Genomic DNA, 16,958 nt, shown 5'->3' with positions numbered 1-16,958 from the left:
TTAGGATAGAAGAGGATCACGCAGTATAAAAAGCGGAATTCTGCATATTCACGGTTTGGGATTCTTGAATTGAGTATTATGCAGATTTGTAAATGCTGTGATTCACAACTATTCAGCGTTCCTACATGTTACATGAGTGGCAATTATTTTTTCTATTCTTAATCGTATTCCCTGTTTTCGTTATTAAAGTACGACGTTATAAGGTGACAGTACCGCTTGTCAAACACTATTATTACAGAAGGAAAGTCATTTTTACCTGAATGTAGCTTTACATGTAGAATGTACATTGTAGAATAATAATGAAGAAGAAATATTAAGCACATTTATATTTGAGGCGAGCTGGTGGACAAGTGTTTAGGGTGTCGACCACATAGTTCTAAGATCGAGGGTTCAATCCCAGGTGGGTTTTAACCTTCCTATGGGGTATTTATATGTTCTCCCTCAGGTTGCGTGAGTTTTCTCCGGGGTACTCCGGTTTCCTCCCACATCCTAAAACATGCAGGGTAGGCTGGTCTTTCAAGGAAAAAAAAATCAATTTATTAACAAAATACTATACGTGTGTATATATATATATATATATATATATATATATATATATATATATATATATATATATTTACTGTCTAAATTTTATTTGTCTTTTTAAATATGTTGAAACATGTATTGAGTAGTGGCAACTGAATGCTGAGATAATATTGAGTATTGTTCCAGCATCCCCATTAGACAAAAATATGAAAGGCGTGTAATGCAAAAGTGTTTCTGCAAATAGCATCTCACTCCTTTATTTATAATACAGGCTTTGACAGCGCTTCCCCGCACTGGCTTGACAGGTGCTACACATTTCCTGCTGCCTTATTTAGGTCGAACTCAAAACATTTTTTAGGTGTGTATTTCTTCCAGAATTTCAATTTTTGTTGCTTTCCTAATCACCACAACTGCAGTACAAGGAACCTCCAAAAGTTTGATGAGTGGATTATTTTTAGACTAATGGTCGTCATCTTTAACCAAGCTGTACAAAAAAAGTACAATACTAATTGTGCTTACATGTTTGAAAACAGGAGGCAAATTAATGAATAGAAATGCTATGTATTGTAATTAAAATTTCAAAACTGAAGTATGTAACAATTGTACTGTAGTGGATTTAAAAAAAATGTTAAAGCCTCAAACATTCTGTGAAGTTTGAACATTTCACTCTGTGATTTTTACCAATAGAGGGAGCCTATCACACGTTTTCCAATGGGAAAATGTGTTTTTGTGAAAATCTGTTCACTTTGGAAGTGCCACAACTTCTTCAAACACAAATGATATTGCTAAAAAGTCCAGGCGTGTAAACACAGTGGTATGCGCTAACCATCTGTTCAATCAAAAATAAAGTGGCTAGAGAATAAAAAGACTACCGTGGGTCCAAGAGCAGATGTGTGGAAATGAAAAATAAAAAAGTTAAATCATATAAATTGTGGGTACATTGACGATTATGACCGTTATTGATTAGTGTGCGCACAGGTCAATAGTAATTAAATGCACAATGCACTGAACTGGTTCTGTCATCACCACGGCAACAGCAGATGCATGGGCGATTTCTTGCAGTGACGACACAAAGAGCGCAAAACAACGCAGGCAATCACTTGCCATGGCAACCTGAATACAGGCCGACCAATCGACTTGCAACATTGTTTGAGGAAGGGGAGGGGCTCGGGGCTTTATTGCTCGCTCGGCGACCATTGCCATAGCAAAAGGGGGCTCCTGGTGAATATTGATGGAATAGAAAGATCTGGGCTGAGTTGCCACCATGGGAAAATATTCAATAAGCAGGAAGGAATATGCGTATGATTGTAGGAAATTAAAAGGATAGATTGTCAAAAATGTCACAAAACTGCAAGAGTAGAAAGAGAAATACAGTAGGACAGCCACAGCATTGTTGAATGTTCACATGTTGCCTTAGTTTTAGTGTCGGAGATGGCAATATGCCACGTGCCATATGTGGTCAATGTAAAAAAATCATTTTTAGACCAAATCTGGTTCATCAATCACCATTAATAGCGATCAGTGGATTAAAAATGACATATTGGCGGCCATTATGACCACCCAAAGAAAACCATGATTCAAATATGGGCCATTTCAAAGATGAATTTGGCACCCCTCTTTGAAAGGAAAGCATATTTTTCTTGTCAAAGAAAATTAAATAGGGTTTATGTACAAAAAAATGGAAAGAATACATATTACTATGTATCCTTTATCTTTAATCTGATTTAGTTACATAACTTACTCTTATTGGAGATAAGAATTAACTGTGTTTCCTTTTTTCAGTTTTATTTTGTTTGGCTTGTGCGGTATCACCTCACCTTCATTTTATGTATTCATCCACCTTCTTCTCTGCTGTCACTCAATATGGACGGTTGGCATCCTTGGGCCTCTTGAGCTGCACTTTGAGTCTCTTCATGCCGATCTGGAAGCCGTTCATCGCCTGGATGGCAGCCTGAGCGCTGGCAGGGTTGTCGAAACTCACAAATCCTGAAGCGGGAGAAAAAAGGAAAAGGTCGTTTTGATAATCCTTGCATTAATCTCTTCCTTACTCAACCTGAAGACACCGCAAGACGCTGTAGATCAAAATAATTAATTGATGCTGTATTTCATCCTCTGTAAGCCATCCCATTGTTTTTTTCCACTCTCTTGTCCTTTTATGTGCCCGATATTGCTGTCTGCCATTCCGCCCTTCCCTCTGTCTCTGCGTGCATGTGTGTGTGTGTGTGTGTGTGTGTGTGTGTGCGTATGCATGTGTGTGTGCATGTGCGTGTGTCTCACCAAAACATTTGCTCTGGTTGGTGGCCCGGTCAACAAACACCTTAGCCGAGATGACATTGCCAAAGGGCAGGAACATCTGGAGCATCTCAGAGTCACTAAACTCCTGAGGCAGGTGGTAAATGAAGATGTTGCATCCCTCAGGACCTGCCACACACACACAAACACACAAGACAACTTTATAGGGGACTACTGGAGAATAAAGGCGTGGTCCTGAAAACACACATTACCTTCTCTTTGCTGCTGTTGCTGGGGCTGCTGGTGTTGCTGGGCAACCAGTGTTGGCTGCTGGGGGAACGGCTGGCCGACCAATCCGTAGGCGGCAGGATACGCTGCTATTGGGGTAGATAAACAGCGACGTTATCTGATTGGGTGACGCCAACAGGTGGCAACACGGGAATGTCCAATGGAGTGTGTTTATTTGAACCCGAAATGTGGGCTGCTGAAGGTGAAAACTATAAAACGTCTGTAAAAACAATGACCCAGACCAACTCCGTCCCCACCCTCTTTTCTACTTGATGAATCTTGTAAACACAGCGCATCTTTTATTGGGTTACTTCCCAGATTTAATAATGAACAACAACATTTCACAAGTTTGCCCCTCTCGTGCTGCTATTGTGGAACCTGGGCCAAACTGGCATAACAAAGCAATGGATTTTCATTTGAATCCAATGATCTGATCGACATTTAATTTAAGATGAATTTGAAATGTTCATTTCCTCTAATGCATGTGTCAAAGTGGTGGCCCGGGGGCCAAATCTGGCCCGCCGCATCATTTTTTGTGGCCCAGGAAAGTAAATCATGCGTGCCGACTTTCTGTTTTAGGATCAAATTAAAATGATGAGTATAGATGCATATTAAATTTCCTGATTTTCCCCCTTTTAAATCAATATTTGTAATTTTTTTAATCATTTTTTTCTGTGTTTTTAGTTCAAAAATCATTTTGTAAAATCTAAAAATATATAAAAATAGCTCAAATAAACATTGTTTTAGATCTATAAAAAACTGAATATTCAGGGATTTTAATCCATTTATATAAAAAATCTAAATATTATATCTAAAATGGTCCGGCCCACATGAAATCAGGTTGACGTTAAAGCGGCCCGCGAACCAACCCGAGTCTGACACCCCTGCTCTAATGTTTCAATCACTTACCCGTGTAATGTTGCATGCCAGCATAAGCCTGCTGTAGTGGGTCCAATGCTGTTGGGGTCTGAGCTACAAAATAAAGGGAAAGAAAAAGGAAATTATTATTAAAAAAAGGGGAGGGGTGTACTTTAACTGTGTAATTTATTTCTAAGTTCTGTTTTATTATTTGAAATGCAGTGAACTGCATCAATGGTTTTCAACGTGAAAAAGGACTTCAGAAAGCATTACTACTTGGGGAGAAAAAATATCTGAACTATGTGTTAGGAGAAAAAAAATCATTTTTTATTTTATTTTACATTTTGGAAATATTTAACGAGTTGTCATTTGAAATGTGACAAAAAGTAAATATTTTCACATGTGAAAATGAACAATAATGATAAAACAATCCCAAAAACAGAAACAGTTTTATAGCCTCTTCTCTGGCTCAACACTCCATATATATACCTTGATATGTGTGAACGCCATTGGTGTATAATGTCTCTGTTCCTTGCCCATTAGTTGGCGCTGGCACAGTGCCATAACCGTTCACTCCTATTGGTGGAGGGAGAGCTGGCACAGGTGTAGCTGCGATAGTCGGTGGAGTGTTTGTCCCTGGAGACATCAAATACACAAACAACAATTACAGTGAGTTTATTGCCAGCAAATCTCAGTTCAATTCAATATTGTTCAAAGTATTTTTCTGAAAGTACCTTCACAAGAAAAAAAAAAGTATTATTCTTGTCCATGCTTGCCTTTTAAGTTTAATTATTTTACTTGACCAGCAATAGATTTTTGGACGATTTAATAGGTTTCCAGCTATAAATATAATTTTATTTATTTAACTGTATTTTCTTTTTTTTTAAGGCTGTATTAACATTTTTATTTCAGTTTTTATTCTTTTCTAAAACACATCCATTAGTTGACCAGCAATAGATTTTTTGACGATTTGATATTAATAGGTTTTCAACTATAAATACAATTTTATTTATTTAACTGTATTTTCTTTTTTAAGTCTGTATTAACATTTCTATTTTAGTTTTTATTCTGTTCTAAAACACATCATCCGGTCATCGGTGGGCTTCTCTGGAAATGCTGATATTGATTCTAAAAAGGGTCCAGATGATAAACAGTATATGACAAAGTTTTGCATGTTTATTTTGTATTTTTCAATATTGTACGGATTGATGAGTTGCATTTTCATTCATTTCAGTCGGTAAAGATGATTTGAGTTGTGATTGTCGTAAGATCCAAATATGGTCATGGAGTGAATTAAAGTGTCAAATTGCCACCACATTGCCCCATTCAGTGATGATGTATTAAATGTTAAAAATGGCTAAACATTAAATATACTTCTTGGGAATAAAAACTTTGACTCAATTTTGCGTGGGCGTACCTGAAGACGGCGTGATGGGCGTAATGGGCGTGGCGATGATTCCGTTGGCATTGAGCGCCGCCATCTGCTGCATCTGTACGGCGGCGACTGTCGCCACGGGGGACAAGTACGCCGACTGGGCGACCAGGGCCTGCTGTTGGACAAGCTGTAGCGGGGGAAGGAATTGGGGTGAGGAAGAGCATGTAGAAGACAAAGAGACCGTTAAACACTGATGGGAAGATGTGAGAGAGGAAGGGGAAAAATAAGAACAAGGGACAAGGGCGAGCGAGTGATCGAGGAGCAGATGAATAGAGATCTAATTACGAGACCATTATGCCCGGAGTCAGTGGGTTAATGGCTGTGTGTTGCAGGCAAGCTAAATGCCAGATGACGTATGTCCTGTTGTATGGGTAATAAAGTTAGCCCCAATTAGACCGCTGATAGCCTCTTGAAACTTATTACATCCTTTCAAGAGTCCAGCACTTGCCTGAGCGTTGACCGCCTGCGTGTAGGCATTGTAGGCGGGGAAGTTGAGGGTCATGGGGCTGAAGATGCCCAGCTGGGAGGCCACTTGCTGCATCCTCCTGAGTCCCCGCTCCTTCTCGGTGTCGGCGAACTTCACCACCAGACTGGATGACGCCCCCTGACAACAGACCGCGTCAAACTTAGTGTCGTTTGAACTTTTTGTGATTAAAAAAAAATCCATATTTCTAGAAATGGGATCATAAGGCCACACAATAACTCCATCTGGTATTCAAGTGAGAGGGTAGTAAAGACTTGGGTATGATAGGGCAAAATGACTGTGACCTATTTATACTCTTGTCCAATCCATTTTGACCGAAATGTCTGTCAGCGATAATATATTATTAGCAGTGGCGGGCCGTCAGGGCCTTCAAGGCCTTCTCTGCTGGCCAAAGAAATATCTGAATCATATATTGTATTTTGTCCATCAATACTTATGAAATAATTCCAAATTGTCTGTTAGCTTCCTTTCATTGCTTTCCCACTGGTTGCACTGCTTCCAGATGTGTGTTTTCATATTGAAGCATTTAACCAATCACATTTCAGCCATTATTTGTTGCCAGGGTCAGAAATCTGCCTCAAGGCATTCACAATCAGTTCTGCAGGCTCTGCTGCATTAAACAAGCGTCGATAAGACTGTTGCTTTAACCAATCAGATTTCGACTTGGCAACACCACAATGGCGTAGGGATACGTCATCGCTTTCACCAACTATGATTGGCTAGTGATTAGCCAGAGCTACCAAACTATTTGGAGCGAGCTGCACAAGCAAATATATTGTTGTGTTGATTTAAAGCCATTTTCAAGACGGACTATGCCAGAAATACGACAGGACAGGCTCGACTTTCAGCATTAGCTTCGATGGCGATAGAAAAGAAGGAAGAAAGAAAGGAGGATGGATATTGTGTACAGTTAAAAAAGATTTTTGGTGAGTAAAATATGGCTATATTCCTAAATAATATTTCAATTGTATGAGGTGATTATTGATTATTTTTTATGTGTCGCAGCTGTAGCTGCAGTAGAGGCCTATAGCCATAAAATAGTTTTAGAGGGTTGGATTGATTCGTTGAAGGCGCTACGAGAAAATGCACGGACCGCCACTGATTAGTATTTATTTTCTTATCTTCCGCATAAGAAAATAATCGGTACACAAAATTAATGAATAAAATGAACAATAATGTTCATACGCAGAGAGTGACCACCTGTGTTTTTCCTTTATCAAAAATGCGAGATATCCCTTTGAGGAGATTCCTCTGTTGGATGAAATACTACCAACAGTAGTAAATGTGCTAATGGGACAACTAGTTGGGCTAATATTTTCATTCATTTTATAGATTTCTCTCACCCAAGCCCAGCTCAGTGTATAATAGACATAGACTTGCATTAATCCTCCATAGCCTTGGGCCTTTCTAATCATTTTAACCACCTTAAACTCACAGGCATTGTGCGACTGCCATGCAGGCTATTGATTGCAGCCTGGGCTTCTGTATGTCCCTGGAATTTTACAAATGCACACCCTAAAGGGAGAAAAAACAATGAGTCAGTAACATAACAAGAGCCACATTAAACTTAGCGTGTAGTGCCAAAACGCATGAGTGTGCACGCAATGTACCTTTGCTGGTGCCGTCAGGTCCTCTCAACACAGTGCACTCGTCTATGCTACCAAAGGGCTCAAATAGCCTTCGAACGTCCTCGTCGCTTTGTTGCTTGCCAAGCATGCCCACAAACAACTTCCTGTCCTCTGAGGAAAAACAAAAAACAAAGGGGAAAATATTAAGTGATATTCTCTACAGTCTTCACTTGAAAATCATACTGAATTAAAGGGAAAGACAACACAAGAAGTTATCTCTTTTAGTAAATGTAAAAAGTACAGAATTTCAGTTTTCCATTTTCTGCCTCCATTAAAGAATCCCTCCAAATAAATCCAATAAGATAGCACAATTCATTATCGATTACTAAATGAACAAACAGAATAATTCCATAATTTCATTTTGTTAATTGTATATAAAGAACTGCTAAACCCGTTTTTGCTTTATGCCTTTAAAGTGACTATTTTGGGTTAAAAAAACATCAAGACCTGCCATCCACATTCTTGCAAATCACATTGAGTCATATAGACCATACAAGATGTAAAATAAGGTCTCAATTATAGATATTTATTTTCAAATCACAGTATTTATAACTCTCGCCTGCTATTGACAGTGCTTGACATCCAATCCATTTTGACTGGGACGCCTCGCAGTGATCATTCCCTGTCAACCTCGCCCAGTCAAAATGTACTGGCCGTTTAGCGCTGTCAATTGCAGCTATTGAGTTCTTGACTTTCCCAATAAAAGAGTTAATGAACATGACCAGAACTAGGGAACACTCCAAATCTGCCTCAGTCACCACAATACATCTGAATTTTAGCCTGTTTTACTACAGCTTCTCTTGTATTAAACTCATGCTGTTTAAACTGGATATAATTTAATTAGGTATATAGGTTTACGTGATCAACGTTGCCTACAATGTTGGCATTAGCTGCAGTTTTGTCATTATCATGGGAGGGGAATTCCACCATCTGTAAGCACTTTTTAAGGGTTTTTTCCTTCTTTTTTTTCCAACTTGGCTTTCTGGGAGTACTTCCTCGACCGGTTGGGGAGTTGCATGATAAGTGCTTTATCTTTGTAAAGCTTCTCTGAATAAACCTTTTGATTGGCTGTGTCGGGTCACAGGGGAGGAGTTAAAACGAATGCAATTAAAGTGTGTGTATTTCATCAGTGTTACAACAGATTTGGGAGCGAGTTCTAATGTGCACTATACTTTATGACATTCCACACCACATTCCCAGTTTCCCTCCCGTGCTTTTTGGGTTATTTTTCTTTTTTAGAAAGCTTCCTCTGTTGTCCACCAGGGAGCAGTATTCACTACAGTGGAACAAAGAGAATGTGTGTAGGCTGCCAAGACCCCTGATGACTATTCTCCATCTCTGTCTGATCCATTTTGACTCTTAGTCTTCTCTCTGTCATTCTCTGTTAAATGTATATGGGGGTGCACATGTGCATGTCTGTGTGCGTGTGTGTGGGGGGGTGTCTTACCGCCTCTGCCCTCACTGTCCGCTGGTTTCACTTGGATTGGTCGATTCATCTGCAAGGAAAAAAGAAAAAATTGTTTAAAAAAAGTCTTTTTATACGTTATCTAAAATTTACTGTCCAATTTTGTGCTTTGCTATCTATTGTTCACTCATTAGTTGCGATTGACACCACAAGACGTCCAATCTATTTAAACTGGGAGACTTGGCAGCAAATGAGTATTCAATGCCAGGCCCCAAAATTTAGTTGACTTTGACACTGATCGTTATCACTTGTAGTTAGAATTAATGTGGAGCCAGTGGAAAACGACAACATGATATACTTTTTTACTTCAATTATAAAAAGTTGAATGACTTCATACAAGGTTTACAAGAGGTAGAGTAAAATTATTATGATAGTTTAATAGCCACACAACAATGGATATGGATTGAAGGAGGAATCTGAGAAAGTAAACCTAGCCTAAGCAGCCAAATTCAAAGCATCACTATATTTGGTATAAGTGGTGCTCTTTTCCCTCATGCCAAAGATATGTATGTCATCACTCATTCTCTTGTATTCATATCAATTAACCTGCACATTTTAGATTAACACAGGAAGGCCGGACCCCGGATAAAGAACTTTTAACTGCCATGTTTTGTTATTTATGATCCCAGGTTTTCGTTGTATATTTTTATGATTGATACAGACAGAGTTATACTATAGAGAATTGTAAATTGGGATAACACTAATTAGCTCCCAATCTACTCATAATGCATTGGAAAGAGATAAATGAATTGATATTATTTTGAATATTATTTAAGTGTGTGTGTCTATTGTTGTGGTTTTAACTTTTGGCAAATCCCAGTTGACATTTATTACTTATGATTTTGACCCAGGATGTTCCACACAAACTCTTTCTTTTTCTGTCGCGCACACACACACAAACACACCCACGCACAATCACAGTGGAGTACCGCGGGGGATTGAGAAGTGACGAGATTAAGAATGAAGGCCAGATGATCTGGATTACAAGGCAACCACGGATTAGATGAGGGCCAAGTGTAGGTTGAGATAGAGAGAAGACAAGAAGGGGAGGAGAGGTGGAGGATAAAGTGACAAGTGTGGGAAGCTGACGGGCATAGTCATCCAAAATTTTAAAAAAAAACTTTTAAAAAATAAAAAATAAAAAAATAAAGAAGAAGGGAGAGGCCTTTGGGACCCTGTCTGACTTTGGAGCGACATAAAGGGCAGATGGAAGGCCAAAAGGAACACAGGCAGTGAATGGGACCGCTGGAGAGGAGAGGAGAGGAAAGGAGAGGAGAGCAGGAGGAGGGGAAAAAAGCAGGCATAGCATAGACGGAGAGATGGGGTGTGGGAGGATGAAAGCAAAGCTGGCACTAGAGAGATTGGACGGGGGGTGGGGGGTGGGGGGGATTCAGCGTGATTCAGTCGTGACTCGCTCTGTCTAAAAAATGTCACGACTACTGAGATCCATCGCCCTGGATTTATTATGCATGCATGCACACACATGTTCTGCATAGCCCTTCAGCACAGGCACACAGAACGGAAAGGAGAGCAATACACACACACACACAAATAGACACGCGCACGCACACAGTGCTTAGTCATAGCACTGAGGCAATGAGACAGAGTGTTAATGCCACAGGGATGTTGGCAATGGGTGGGGTGGGAGTGGAGGGGTTTGCGGGACTGATAGCGATGAAAGAAAAGTCAAGAAATGTGAGAAAAATCCCTGGGAGAGGAAAGACAAGGTAGGAGAGTTTTGGGGGGGAAAAGGGACAATATTGATTCTGAGCAGAATAAAAAGAACAACAATAGCGCTTGGCTGACACACCCTTTTTCTTCTTTTTTTTGAATCTTTCTTTTTTTTCTAATTTAGGCCATGATGAGGCTGTTAAAGCATCTTCAAATGGGGTGTTGTGCCTAAATCAATGTTTTCATATGTGGTATTGTTATCACTCAGAATAGGTCAGCGCTAATGGTGACAAAAGGCATCACAAGATGGAGAACAGAAAAGATTAGGGAATGAGAGGGCTGGTTGAGAGTGAATTTTTAACTCATTGGCTGCCATTGACGACCATTATGAGTTCAAACGAAATAGCTAACATTAGAATAGAGCAGTATGAGATGTGAATGCACAGAGGATTTAATATGCTGTCAACACAGCTCAATGAAAATATCTTCACTGTCCAATAAAATACCAGTTTATGACATTTTCACATAATTACAATATCCACATTCATATCCATTCCCTGTGAAATGTCTGTTAGTAAACTTCACATGGGAATGTGTAATTATCTTATGTATTAAAACTTCCTCCCTCATAAAAGTACAGTATTGATAGTTTCATTTTAGGAATAAATCATCTCTTGTAAAAATGCGTCTAAACAAAAAACATGCAAGTAACCTAGTGAAGATGAACAAATTCCTCCAAGTTTCCAATATTGCCATGGAATTTTTGTTAATAATATTTTCAAGGTTTTTTTGTGTAAAATCCAGCACTGTCAAATTGTTATACAAAAGGTTCCATGCCATTTTTCACTCACTCTTTTATGATCAATATAGTATAAAATGAGCCTGCGATATAGTTTAAGTTTGACATCTCTGCGGTTTGTCTATTAATTGCAATAGACTTTGAAAGGCAAACCGCTAGCACGAGTGGATCTGATTTCAGTGCGGCTGTGACATATGTATATGTGACAAATGAATTTGGAAAGGTTGGCTACTGTACAGTTGCAAAAGAAAAATTATCACTTCATTGCTGCATTCTAAAACTTTTTTCCCAAGCAAAACATGCGATAATAATTCCAAAAGGATGTCGTGATTCCCAGTGCTATCCCGTAACCAAAATGCGTTCAAACGGTGGCGTCCATAATGTGATTTGTAGCACTGGCGCTTGAATTAGCTCCGCTGTGAATCAATGGGGAGTTACAAAATAAAAAAACAAAAGGCAAGACATAAAACAGTGGCTACGATTGGAGGAAGGGCGGGAGTGGAAAGAGGCAACAGGGAGGCGTTGAGCGAGAAGAGAGAAAGGTCCCAGCGGGGTGTTAAGGCAATGTAATGAAGCTGGTAATTGAGGAGGGGGCAGCACCGGGAGAGACTGATCCATACATTTGATTAATCAGCTCTCAGCTGTCACCGCAAGCTATTGATCCTAAGGCAAGGCCATCACAGGTGCAAACACGCAGTTCACCTCAACACATGTGCGCACACACACACAAACACACACACGATGTGAGCAGAGCAAAGGATGATGCACATTTTTAACCTCACACCTTTATTGACCGGAGCTGTCAGCTTGAACATAAACTCACAGAAAATACACACGCACGTGCAAACCGCCCCCACAGTTTCCAGTGACCTTGGATTCACACGTCACTCCATCCAGCCATTCCTTCATTCATCCATCCATCCATTCACTCATCCATCCGTCACTTCCTGGCGCTGCTCTTATTGCTGTCCATCTACGTTGCCATCCATCTTGCCCTATCAAGTCATTGATCACTCACGTCTTGTTCATTGATTTGAGGATGTGTTGTAGAGGAGGCTGATTGTTACCAGATTTGTGTCCACTAACCTTCCTTCTATCCTTCAATCTATCCATCACCACCTCCATTTCTCCCTTCATTAAGTCTATTCAAGCCCGTCAGCGTGACTGTGAAACAAGCTGAACGGGGGCAACCTGATCTATCAGTTCTTATTATGCAGAATCTCTGCTCAAACTGACGTCTCAATTGAGAAATATAATCGGTACAGTAAAGAGGGATAGCGGGCATTTCTGCGGGGACTAAACAATAGCATCGGAAAATCGTCACGGCAACCAGACGGTCGCCATAGCAATTGTATGACGGCATACCAAGGGTAGGTAAACAAGGATGATGGTTGCCAAGGGCGACTGCTGCGATCTTTCTGGTAAACAAAGAATTTGTGACGGGAAGTGTCGTGCCGCCTTCGCGCTTGTCCTAAATATTGTAGAAGGGTCAAATATTCAATGAGGGAAAATGTCGGAAAAGAAAGAGGGAGACAATGTCGAATGACATTTGATCCATCCATTTTCAAGGCCGCCTGTCATCGTTAAGAAGTCGGGATGTACCCGGCTGGGACTGGTCGCTAGCCAATGAACATCCATACACAACCATATTAAAATATATCCTTTAATAACTCTAGGCCAGACATGGGCAAACTACGGCTCGCGGGCCATATACGGCCCGTTAGGCCTTTTAATCCGGCCCACCAACGTTGTCCAAAATATTATAATATATATATATATTTTTTTTATTCGGTCAAAATACAGGAAATCATTGGATGACCTGCATGAGCAATTCTGCCGTCGGTTTTGTGATTTTGGAAAAATTGACAGCTGGTGTCATTTCCTTTCTCACAAGACCCGGAAACGGTTCCACAGGAGTTGCAGTTGGAACTGATTGATCTCCAATGTGACAAGTTCAACTCCCTGAAAGTCTCTGAGTTTTAGGCTTCATTAAGTGCAGCCAAATTTCCAAACATCCAGAAGATGGCACAGAGGATTCTAGTGTTATTTGGCTCTCCATATGTGTGAACAGACCTTTAGTCTGATGAAAACCAAGAAAGCACCCCATAAATCCCAGATGAGTGATGAGTATGTTCATACTTTAGTCCCCTTTTCTGTTTATGTTTCATATGTACTGTTAACGGATGCAGTTTTTATATCTATCGTATCTTATGCTGACCCGGCCCGCCTGTCAAATTTTTAAAGTCAATGTGGCCCCCGGGCCGAAAAGTTTGCCCAACCCTGCTCTAAGCGGTCCTTTTCTATAGTGTTACCAAGAGACTCCATATCGTGATAGTAGGGGATGATTTGCTAGTCATGTCGATGACTCAGCAGAAACATCAAGATATGCTTAGGCACATTATTGCTTTTATTTTAGTTTCTACTCTCTTTTTGCTCCTTTTTCACCATTGGCTTGGAATAAGTGATGTGATATTCAATACAGCAACATTGTTACTTATGATGCCATTTCTTTGTCAGCCTCAAAACGTAATATTTATGTTTAAGTCAAATTTATTTTCAAACGGGGCTGTCATTAGTAGTGCACAAAAATCCTATCAAATTGATAAGACTGAATCATTTGCGACCGTTTTGGAGCGTGACTCCAGAATGGCAAGTACCCATTATTTTTCTGTAGTAGTTATTACCAACCATGGTAGCAGTCTCCTGGGGATGATTTACACTTTCCCCTTCCCAAAATGGCCAAACGAACAATTGGAACAGAACAGAAACTCGTATGCTCACCAATATAAAGCCAGAAAATATGGCTGAAAACGAAACAAATAAAAGACAAAAAGATACACCCGTAAAGCAGTTTACGTGAAAGTAAATCAAAATCTAGCAGACTGAGCTTGAATAAACTTGTTCTTAACACATTGTTTTGGCTCCTAGACTGCTTGTAGATTAGAAACGCGGATTTTCATAGAAACATTCCGTTTATGGGGTGTTTGGAGAAAATAAATGGGTGAACAGATGTTTTACTTTATACTTTCATGACAGTTCTGAATGTTAGCAGGTGTTTTAAGGATTTGTAAAATAATAGGGATAATAGAATGATTAACTTTCGATTATACATGAATTTAAGTTAACATTGTTAAATGTTCCTTGGACCATTGCCTGTAAAGTTTAATAACCCTGTAACAAATACAGAATAAATGATCTCAAGTGCGTCAGAGAACATTGCTAGGCTTGGCTGTCAAGTATCGTGCCTGCATGTCGGAGACTCTGTCTGTACTCCATCCTTCTTTCCATTACAGCACACACGTGAAGAGCCACGCGCTCCTTTCAAGTCCGATTACCCTCTCATTACTCACGTTCCAATTAAGACTTAATTAACAGTAACCATCTGCATAGGACGAGCCTCTCTGTAGTGTAGACGTGTAACGCAGCCTTGCATCTGAGTGGTCTAGAAAACTGGTATGCGAGCAGGAGCGTGCAGATGCATGAGATATATGTGATATACGACGACCACTCAAGAGTTGGCACGTCCCCACACATGCACGCATGAGTGAGGGCCTGCATGCAAAGGCACTTCCAATTGCATGCTGGGCCGCCAACATAACTGTATCCACACTTCCAGAACAGTCACTCATACAGTCCACACTTTTCTCCCCATTTTATTTGCACACACAGTAACACATCCTCTACACATACAGTTAATCTTACTCCCTGCAGTAATGCAGAGAGGATTGTGCCAGGATTAAGGGATATTAAATCCTTGGATTATCCAATCAAATCGTATTCTACTCCCTCCCCCACGTACACAAAATCAGCGGAACGAACCATTGCCCCACAAACGTGAGAGGGGGGCGGGCCGTGCGAGTACAGTGTGTACACGGGCTATTTGGAACATGGATTAAATTACAGTGTTAGATCATTTGCATATTTGCATTCATTGTGTTTTGCTAGCAAAACACTGGAGGGCAATATCCTCCTGTATAAAAGAACGATAAAATTAATTGCAGTGCACAGCATGATATCTGTAAAATTATTTTGGTGCATATGTTAGATCCACAGCCTCCTTTTAATATAATTTCCGCACTCTTCCCTTTCCCATGTCGCTATTGCATTTTTCTCCTACGTTTTCTTTCCTCTCTTCCTTCCCAAGCTTTCATTCCCACTTTCTACCCTAAAGCCTGCTAATCTCTGCCTCATAGTGACACTGCTATCCCAGCATTTTCTCCCCCTCTTTTCCAGCCATTCTCTCTATTTTTGTATCACAATTACCACCTCCTCCTCTCCCGCTCATTTCCTCAATGTGATTGTGAGCGTGCCTAGCAGCCCTACAAATTCATTATGTGGAGCCCTGTGAATTGGACAAAATCGAGCACAGGCAGGCTTTCATGTCGTCTGCCTGTTTGCATCACAACAACAGCAAAGAAAGAGAATAGAAAACAATACAACATGAACAACACACATTCTAAGCAATCTCTAATTTGGCTGTTTTTAAATGAATCAATCAGATACAAGATCATTTTAAATGGCAGTCTTTACAAAGTAAAAAAAAAGACAGAAAATGAAAAAAAATTTGAATGAAAGAAAAATTGAAAGACAAATGAGAACTAACTGAAACCAGAAGCAATATTTTTATGCAAAAAAGACAGAAAATGAAAAAACATGTGAATGAAAGAAAAATTGAAAGATACAAATGAGAACTAACTGAAACCAGAAGCTATATTTATAAGTAAAAAAGACAGAAACGAAAAAAAAATGTGAATGAAAGAAAAATTGAAAGACACAAATGAGAACTAACTGAAACTGGAAGCAACATTTATATGTAAAAATGACAAAATTTGACTTGTTTCTTTTTGAATCCTGAACCTGAAATTACCCAATCAATGAAAAACTAGAATTGGTAAAAAATGACTTTAAACCAAACTAAAAATAAATTTGCTCATCTATTCGAAAACTAGATAAAACTAAATTAGAAGGGAAAAGTCTAAACCTAACTAAAACTAGTAAAACTATAAAAAACTACATAACTAAATTACTATAAACGGTTGTCAGTCCACACTCGATATTATTTAATGTTTGGGACTGCTTTTCCCAATTCCTAAATTATTAGTTTTCATCAGTTATAGGTTTGTATTTTATTTATTGAAGTACTGAATGAACCTTTTCCTATTTTTTTGCATTCTCCCATTTGTTTGGTCTTGTTTGAAAAATATTCGTTAAAAGCAATACAAGATGAATCCAAAACGTGTGTGTTTGGAGAGGGGGCTAAACGCTAACGATGCGGCGTGCAACACAGCACTTGTGCGAAGGCATTCCGTGCACAACGTAGCTGTTTACACGGCTCCTTCACAGCTGGATGAAAACGCGGGATGTGAAGGTAGAGCGACTCCTCTCTGGGCCCCTCCTCTTCCCCCCTCTCTCTATCTCATCACATTCGGCTTTGCATCCCCTGGGTTACCTAGCAACCCGGCATCTCGCTCAGCTCCGTCGCATGGCAACCGAGACCTGCTTGCATGATATAACCTCCCCCAGCCACACTCTGATCCCCTCTGTCTTCTCCCGACCATTTTTCACACCTGAGG

At 39.8% G+C, this 16,958-nt stretch overlaps 1 protein-coding gene across 3 annotated transcripts in view; it reads right to left on the bottom strand.

The window, feature by feature from the left end:
• Positions 1-16,958, bottom strand: part of celf3b (cugbp, Elav-like family member 3b) — a 38,349-nt gene that overhangs the window by 1,271 nt on the left and 20,120 nt on the right. For all 3 annotated transcript variants that reach the window (XM_077598633.1, XM_077598634.1, XM_077598635.1), the window contains 10 exons: positions 8,898-8,946; positions 7,433-7,561; positions 7,258-7,337; positions 5,787-5,942; positions 5,321-5,465; positions 4,393-4,539; positions 3,955-4,017; positions 3,030-3,134; positions 2,803-2,946; positions 2,343-2,511 (listed from right to left, as the gene is read on the bottom strand). In XM_077598633.1, coding sequence (XP_077454759.1) covers positions 2,384-2,511; positions 2,803-2,946; positions 3,030-3,134; positions 3,955-4,017; positions 4,393-4,539; positions 5,321-5,465; positions 5,787-5,942; positions 7,258-7,337; positions 7,433-7,561; positions 8,898-8,946 — 1,146 coding nt within the window. In that variant the 3' untranslated portion in view covers positions 2,343-2,383. The remainder of the gene's footprint in view (positions 1-2,342; positions 2,512-2,802; positions 2,947-3,029; positions 3,135-3,954; positions 4,018-4,392; positions 4,540-5,320; positions 5,466-5,786; positions 5,943-7,257; positions 7,338-7,432; positions 7,562-8,897; positions 8,947-16,958) is intronic.

Source organism: Stigmatopora argus, chromosome 4 (assembly GCF_051989625.1).
Source record: "Stigmatopora argus isolate UIUO_Sarg chromosome 4, RoL_Sarg_1.0, whole genome shotgun sequence".
In the NCBI taxonomy this organism is placed as follows: domain Eukaryota; kingdom Metazoa; phylum Chordata; class Actinopteri; order Syngnathiformes; family Syngnathidae; genus Stigmatopora; species Stigmatopora argus.
This window is presented reverse-complemented; position numbering and strand designations above follow the sequence as displayed.